At 52.8% G+C, this 8,123-nt stretch overlaps 1 protein-coding gene across 2 annotated transcripts in view; it reads right to left on the reverse strand.

Moving 5' to 3' along the window:
* Positions 1–8,123, reverse strand: part of LOC113213496 (delta-sarcoglycan) — an 83,726-nt gene that overhangs the window by 65,082 nt on the left and 10,521 nt on the right. Inside the window, exons 1-2 of one of the 2 annotated variants that reach the window (XM_052272006.1) lie at positions 6,635–6,777; positions 157–1,111 (exon numbers count right to left, since the gene is read on the reverse strand). In XM_052272006.1, coding sequence (XP_052127966.1) covers positions 157–642 — 486 coding nt within the window. In that variant the 5' untranslated portion in view covers positions 643–1,111; positions 6,635–6,777. Of the gene's footprint in view, positions 1–156; positions 1,112–6,634; positions 6,778–8,123 lie in introns of those variants that run through there. The other variant, XM_052272039.1, reaches the window with a different exon arrangement.

Raw genomic sequence — 8,123 nt, forward strand, 5'->3', positions numbered from 1 at the left:
GGGGGGGGGAACCACCGCCTAGGCACTGTCAGCCGGGCACACACTACAGGTCCCATGGGAAACGATCCGTCACAAGGTTGTGACGAGGTCGGCAGCGACGCAGATCGCCCTGACGCGGAGTCACCACCTCACTCGAGTCCTGCTGCAGCGTCCTACCTGCGGTCTGCTGGTGGCCGCCACGAGCGGGGTGCTCCACTGGTGGTGCGCGTTGCCGGGACTCGGCCCCCAGCCGTCGTCCGCCTCCTCCCCCGAGTCCATGTCGTGGTGGTGGCGGTGCGCCGGGTGGCCCTGGGGGTCGCCGCCGCCGCCGCTCACAAAGAGCACCCTCTTGCCGCCGGCGTGGCGCTGCAGACTGGACATGGAGGGCCCCATGGCGCCCAGCGGCGGCCCGGGCCCCAGCGACTGCAGGCTGCCCACCAGGCTGCCCACCAGCCGCCCGTCCAGGTGCACGCCCATGTGCATGTCCTCGAGCAGGTGGTCGCCGACGACGTGGTGCGCGAGCACGCCGTTGGTGGACGTGGACGGCTCGTACGCGCTGTTCATGACGATGGCGGTGGCGGCGTCCGACAGCGGCGTCTCGGGCGTGACCGCGTCCTCGTCGTCGCCGCGGTAGTAGAGGCCGTCGGGCTGCATGGCGAGCATGTGGTCGCGCGGGGATTCCCGTCCGCGCGGCCGGCGGCGAGGGGGCGGCCGGCCAGCGTCTCTCCTGACTTATTCAGCCGCGGCAAGCTGGGGAATTCACTTAGGAATCAATTCAGGACGGGGGCGGCGCCGAGCGGGGCGGGTGGAGCGCGGAGCGGCGAGCGGCGCGCCGGCCGCTGACAGGTCATCTTGATAGAGGCGCCCCCGCCGCCGCCGAGCGGCCGCCGTCTCGCCGATTTGCCTTTCCCGATCGCGATTTCTTTCGGCCTGCATACGTCACGATCACTTATCGGCGCCGGTCAAACGGCCGTCATTTGCTCGCTGCCGCCGGTCGCTTTGTCTAGGGGCCGTGGTCGCCGCCGGCGTGGCCTCCGCGGCCACCGCAGGAGGGTGCGTTCGTGACGGCCGGCCGTGTGCCGTTGCGGTCGGGCCCCGCGGCCGGACGCCGCAGAGCTCCCGGCGGTGGAATCTGTGAGCAGGAAATGAAACAGGGTAATTAGAATTGACAGGGCACGGCTCCGGGCAGCTCGGCGAGCACTATGCGGCGCTATGCGGCGCTATGTGGCCGTCACACTGCGCCACCGAGGGAAACAACAGACACAGACTGGACGACGGCCTCGATCGAGTAGGCATGAACATGCACAGGGCACCAGCGGCGCGCGGGCTTCTCGCATTTTATTATTCACAAACCTATTTGCAAACAAATCGGCGTCAAAAAAAAATAATTACCGACACAGTTAAAACCTTGCAAAGCAGAACGCCAAATTGTGTTTGCAATTGCACAGCAATTGCTGTGCACCCAAAAAACTGACTTCTAGTACCTAGTATACATTGTATTTGATCCTTGATTTTTCAAGTACACATCTCTGGAATCAAGTTTTGTGTGCTTGAAAAGCAAGGATCAAGTACAATGAACTTGGTCCGAAAACGCGTTTTTTTTGTGTTTTTTTTGTGGGGGGGGGGGGTCAAGTCCCATGAAAACGTTTTCATCATATTTGTATCCGAGTGAAACATAAAACGTCCTCGGTGGAGTGCGCGCGATTAGTTTTGCGAAATCGGCGGGGATTATAGCGGCATTAGTTGTGCAACGCGGGCACGTTCCCTAATGCGAAGCGGCGGCGGGGTCGTTAGGAGTGACCGGCACACTGGGAACTAAGTGCGTGCATGTCGCACACTTGTAGGTCTGTGTAAAAAGTGTAACGCTAGTCGTACAAGACACAAGTTTTCCAATAAAAATTCAGACCACTAGTTCCTTAATTATACGAATGGACATCACACACCTACAAGAGTATGCGTGCGAAATTTACACACTTTCGTTTCCAGTGCAATATAAGCAGCGTTTAAATAAAACTGTAGCAAAGATTATTTTTCTTTCCCTCACAATACGCCATATGCGAGTTTTCGCCATTTAAAAGTGTATCAAGTCTCGTCGAACGTCGAACCAGCTGCGCCTGCCCACTTTAAACTCATACAAATTTTGTCTAAATGACAGCAACGAAAAGAAAGGAAAATAAAATAAAAAAATAAACAACGGGAAAGTAGCAGGGTATAGCTCGATTAGCATGATCGCCCCACCTAATTGGCTCTAACGTATCGGACAGTTTCTCACGACTAAAATTTCGATTAGATAGGAGGCTGGCCGTGACCTTGACATCTAATTCAATTTCACATCTTCAAGGTTGCTATTTTAATCCATTTTTGCATCAACGATTAAGAAAGTATTTCACTGTTCAACGAAAACTTGAGTGCGAGCGCAATAGATTGGATGATGTTCCTGCGTGACGGCCCTTTCCTCCCATCACTTCCTCCCTCTCCCGCCAGTCTCGCTGGCCGGGCACACGGACCCAATGGGAACATTTTACAAAGTTGACATCTCTTCGAGGGCGAGCAGAAGAGCCCCTTCTGGTCGAACAAGTGTTGAAAGATCACAGCCCGCGAGCGCCACCTCCTCCTCCTCCTCCTCTCCTTTCCCTCCCTCTTTTCCTACTTGCTTTCCGCGAAAGTTGGAAAGGATGTTTTCCCCTTCATTTTTATTATTATTTATGTCTGTGGTGTGGCGCGGGGGGAGGACCCCCTTCGTCTTGCGCCCGTCGATAGCAGGTGTTATTCTGTCGCTCGCGTCGCCCCCTGGCCATGCCCTGGCGTGTCGTCTGCTCCCGCTGCTTGTTTGGCCCCCCCCACCTAATGCCAGATCTGGCCAGATCACAATCAGGGCCCCCATTACCGGCCAGCCATAACGTAACTCGATTATCTTTGGCTGTGCAAGGCGACGACAAGAAGCACGCGGCGGACGAGTGCTGCTGGACACAAGTGCGCAGTGCTTGTAATTTCAACAATTTTGAACTGGAAATGTAACGAAACACCCACCCAGAAAACCGTATCTTTCTAACAAAGAAATTTTGACGTGATCGAAAGAAATAAAATTTTAGTTGTAACAAATAAAAACATTCGTTTGCTCAACGATTTGTTATTCTACTTGATAAACATCTTGTTTAATTTGCCAAAAAATTCGTTGGATTGAATATAAAATTTCACCATCCGAACGAAAAACTTTTCTGATTTCTGTAATCAAATTTTCGTTGAGGTAAATAAAAATTATCGCAAGTGTGTGAATGTCGCGTACTTGTAGGTGTGCGAAATGCCCCATCCGTACCGGGTGATTCAGAGAAGGCGCAGGTGCGGGTTTGCCTACCCAAGGGGCTTGAACGAAAGAGTTTGAACTCTGGGGCTAAGGCACCTTACGGGCAGAGCGGGTTAGGCAAACCTGCCCGCACCTATGCGTATCTTTGCTAAATCACCCGGTACACTTACGGGAGAAAAGGTATGATTTTTTCTTTGAAACACACTTATTGTGTTTTTGTGTACGAATGTCGTTTACACAACTACGAGGGGCCGACATTCGCACACTGGGATTTCCGGTACACGCTTCGCTGACAATTTTGAGGTAAGACCTTGAACTATTTTTTCAAAATGAGACTGAAATTAAGCATGACCCAATAATGACTCCTGATTAGAGCACAAGGGACTTTCTTCTTCAATAGAGAACTGGACGAGAGAATAATATGGAAGATGCACCCTCTTCTGTCACGGTCAGCCTGCCCGACCGGCCCGGCGCGGCCGAGGGTGCCAGAGTTGCCACCCTCGGCACGCCAGGGCTCGGCACGGCTCGGCGCCCGCCTCCAGATTAGCCAACCGAAATAATTTAGTTGGTTTGCGTTGCGCCGCGCTGGCTGAGCCCCGGCGGTGGTGACGGGCGCTCGGGCGGGCGGCCCGGGCGGGCGGCCCCCTCCCCGGCGCAGCGGGCGCAACCCCTGAAACCGGAGTGCAGAAACGGTCCTGCCTGCAGCTCCGCAAAAGGACACGGATAGACAGCTCCGAGGCCCCTGAACCCTTCACGGGCGTCGCAGAGGAGCTACCGAAAAGGATCATGAGTGGGTGGGGCCCCATCTGGAGTTTCTAGAGTTGTATAGCAAGTCACAGTCTGCCAACGACTAAACTACGCAGGCGTTTTTAGCAGATGACATACATTTTACTCAAAACTATATAAACTAACTGATAATCAAAATAGAGCAAGGCGTTGTATATGGGAATTCGATAGTGCACAACTTACACGTTGTGTGTACAATAATTTTGTTCCGCTTTATTCTAGGAAAAAAAAACACCAAAAAACACCCCAAAAAAAGCAGCAACCAGGAAGGAAGCACGCACAACTCGCGGCCAGCTTCACCGGAACAAGATATTGTCTGAAGCCGTCGGCCGCAAGCGGGGCCTGCAGGGCGGAGAGTAACGGCGCAACTGCCGAGGCCGACAAGACGGCATTAACTCGATAATTTGCAGCGCCGCCGCGGGGCCGCCGTTAACTGTATTCCGGGGCTTCATAAGGCGCGAGGACGGGTGAAATGTTCTGAAAAGCAGCAAAGAATAAAAACATGGGCATTGTGAACGCCCGCCCCCCGCTCTTGACCTCACCCCTCCGCCTCCAGCCTGGCCCCCTCCCCCTTCCCGCTCTGCCGCCCAACACGCTTGCCTTTCCGTTTTAATCTGAAAAGAGAGAGGGAAAATTATGATGGAGCTTTTAGACGCATGTTGGGGAGGCGACGACGGCCCCCACACGGCGGCGGCGGCGTAAGGCCCCGGCGGACACGACCGCCGTGCCGTTCTTTCTTTCTTTCTTCCTCTTTATTATTTTTCGTAGCGGAAGAAAAAGAAAAAATATCCACTAATTGTTTTCTGTTTTGTTTTTGCACGTTTGAAAATAAGACGCATATGTGGTGTTCCTAGCATTTTCAAGAACAACAGAAAGTATGGAAAGTGTTCGGCAGTGTACAATGAGTATGGGTACGTACTAGTTACTATACAAAAACAAATGTTGTAGTTCTAGGGGTACCAAGCATGGAATTCGATTTGTTATAAAGACTTCAGAAAAGAACTGCGCCCACCGGACCCCAATGACCATCACCGCCAATGACGCGCAATTTAGATACAGCAGTTTGTAGTTACGGCCTTGTGCGAAAACACACTGTTATTTGTATAATTTAGAGGGAAGGCAAGACCAAAAATGGGGTACAACTGAACTTCCAAACGGTCAACTTTTGGTATGTTTAACTGCCAAATTGTATGATTTGAAGAGGCCACAAACTGGCATTCGTGAAAAAAATGACACAACTTTTTAACTTTAACAAAGTAGACGCAATTTGGCATTTTGGTACACATAATTGCACTGAAATCCCTAGCAGTGTGCTCAGTAACCATGAGCTTCCGCTTCCACGCAAGCAAGAATCTCTTTCTAGATCCAGTTGAACGATTATTTGAATCCTAATTTGAGCTAACAATCCGCCTCATTACAACACTGCAAAAAGTAATTACAGGAAAATGATGGCAATCGCTGCTAATTATTTTCTAACAACATCCGTCAACAGAAAAACGGCATTGTCGTACCTTCAAATTTGGTACGGAGAGCAATGTAGGCCTACAGGACTACCGTACAGGCAAAACCGGGTAAAACTGTCTACAGTGGAGCCGTATTCGTACACTACCGTGTAAAACCTGGGCTTTCTGCTGCCACACTAACACCGACTAGCACTGTACTACGCGCTCTGTCCCCTGGGTACAATGACAACCGCGGCTTGCACAGTAGTGCCATACATTGCTCCGTATTATTGCTGAGCTTAGCTTGAACTTGAAATTAAACTTTAACTTTAAATGCTCAGCTATGTCAGGAAGCGCAAGGGGAGACCGCCCGGAAGATGGCGTGAAGTGAGGCGCCTGGCGTGAGACGTGGGATGTGAGGTGGATAGGCATGCCAACCAAAATGGCGAAAACATTTTAATTTTAGTGCGCCGCAGGCCAAGGTAGACGCACATTTAGCTCAGCATCACACGGTTTTAACGTGCGTCTACCTTGTACGCTATTTCTTACAGTTAGGTGACAGAGGCGTATAGTGGGTATGCCACAATTGCCGCGTAATTTCGAAGGATGTATGAGGAAAGTTCTCAGTAATTTGTGTTCCGGTTGAGTTGTACAAATTTGTATCAACTGTACAAGGGTTATTTACTTAGAAAATACTTCCGTCATTTGCCGTTACGAGCCTGCCAACAAGTGCAGCCCACGCAAGCTCCTATAGCGCCTGTCATGTAGGCAAACTTCTTGCCCGCAGTGCACGCGTGTACTGCGGGATGGCCTATCCCGAGTCTCGCAGGCGCCGGTCTCCTGCGCGTAGTTTCCCGAATGAATCTGAGAAGCGGACGCCCTTTATGGAGGATCCCCTATAGGTAACCCAGATTCATTAAGGGTGCATCTAAAATGTACTTTTAGTACAAAGCAGGAGTGCTTCAATGATTTCCCTGAGAATTTTGTTTTACACGGCGTACTTGCACATTTGCCGCAAAAAAAGACCGCAAAGTCCAGCGACATTTTTTGTTTTCAATTAGATTTTATCATATATTTCACGGCATTTTCAGCGCGCTAATGCCGCCTCGTGTAGTCTACTCACTCGGGGTGGGTCTCGCCTCGGCTGGCGCGCGCTTCAGCTCGCGGGTCTGCCACGTGGCGCTGGGCGCGCGGCGGCGGGCGTCGCGAAGGCCCCTGGTGCAGCCGGCGCGGCGCCCCTCCGCGCACTGTGGCGCGCCCGAGCCGGTCCGGCCGCTGGAGCCTCCGGGCGGCCTCCGGGAGGCCCGCGGGGGGCGGGGCCTGGCGCGCCCGCCCCCGACCAACCCGGGGGCGGCAACGGGGGGGACGCGCGGGCCCCGCCCCCCAATCCGGCCCCCCGGGCCAGCCCCCTCCAGCGCCGCGGTTCCCTGAGGCAAGGCAAGGGGCATCATTCTGTGTCGTCTTGAAATGCATTCTCAATTACAAAGAAGCAGATTTTTCAAACTATACAATTGGTTCCTCGTTCTGATTTTAAAAAAATCTTTTGTAAATCAAATAGTATGTACTTAGTTTTAAACACAAAAAGCATTAGTGTGAAGACAAAAGTCTGCAAAGGGGTTCTAAGCAAACGAGAAGACGAAACGAGGCTAGTGAAACGCGCTCCAAAAGCCCTGATCCTACGATGCCTCCCAGACGTAGGTCATCCACCCCACTGGGCTAAGCAGATAGGACCCTCAGGAGGACACGGCTCACACCACCCTGAGGGTCACCGCACCGGCTCTAACAGGCACACGGCGGCTGGCTGAGCAGGAGGCAAGTGAGGCAAGCAAGAAACCCGCGCTGAACATTTTATTCTTTTGTCGTCAGTAATGCGTTGCTTCCGAGAAGGTATGGTATATTTATTGCAGCAGACTGCCCGAGACTGCCTCAATGTTTTAAATATTAACCTTATGAAGACCGCCTCCCTCAGAATCCAAAATCCTCTCATAGACCCCCCCACCCCCGCCTCTGCCGCACTCTCTCTTTTTCCTTCACCCTCCACAATACTGGAGAGTGCTCAATTTCTGCCGCTGCCCGCCTCAGATCACCACCATTCTCCTTTCAGGGCGACACTCTTTGGATGACGCTCTCTACTTAATCCCTCACTCAACAACTGGTCGCTCCCTCTCCCATTCTCTTCCCCCCCCCCCCCATTTTTTCCTCTCCACCCGCCCCAGTCGCTCTCATCCATTGCAGAACGCATTCGTTGCGCCTGTGGTATTATTCTCCTTGTGTAATATGTTCCCCGAGTTCTCTAGACTCGACGCGATTTCAGTCGTGTCCATTGCGTTTTGACCGAGGTGCTCACCAAACAACAACAACAACAACAACAATAGTAGTATTAGTAGTAGTAGTAACAGTAATAGTTATAATAGTAACTTGACTGTGCAAATCTCCTCCCTCGCCCGTTCGTTATGCCCGACGCGCTCGCGCCCACCCATCTTGGCGGTCTGGGCGAGGACGTGGGCTTTCAGCCCCAGGAAATGACTGCTTAGATAGTGCGGGACAAACCATCACCCCGCCGCGCCGCGCCGCGCCTCGCCCTACCGCCCCTCGCCCCGCCCCGCCCCGCC

This window comes from Frankliniella occidentalis, unplaced genomic scaffold (assembly GCF_000697945.3).
Source record: "Frankliniella occidentalis isolate FOCC.00 unplaced genomic scaffold, Focc_3.1 Scaffold1, whole genome shotgun sequence".
Taxonomy (NCBI): Eukaryota; Metazoa; Arthropoda; class Insecta; order Thysanoptera; family Thripidae; genus Frankliniella; species Frankliniella occidentalis.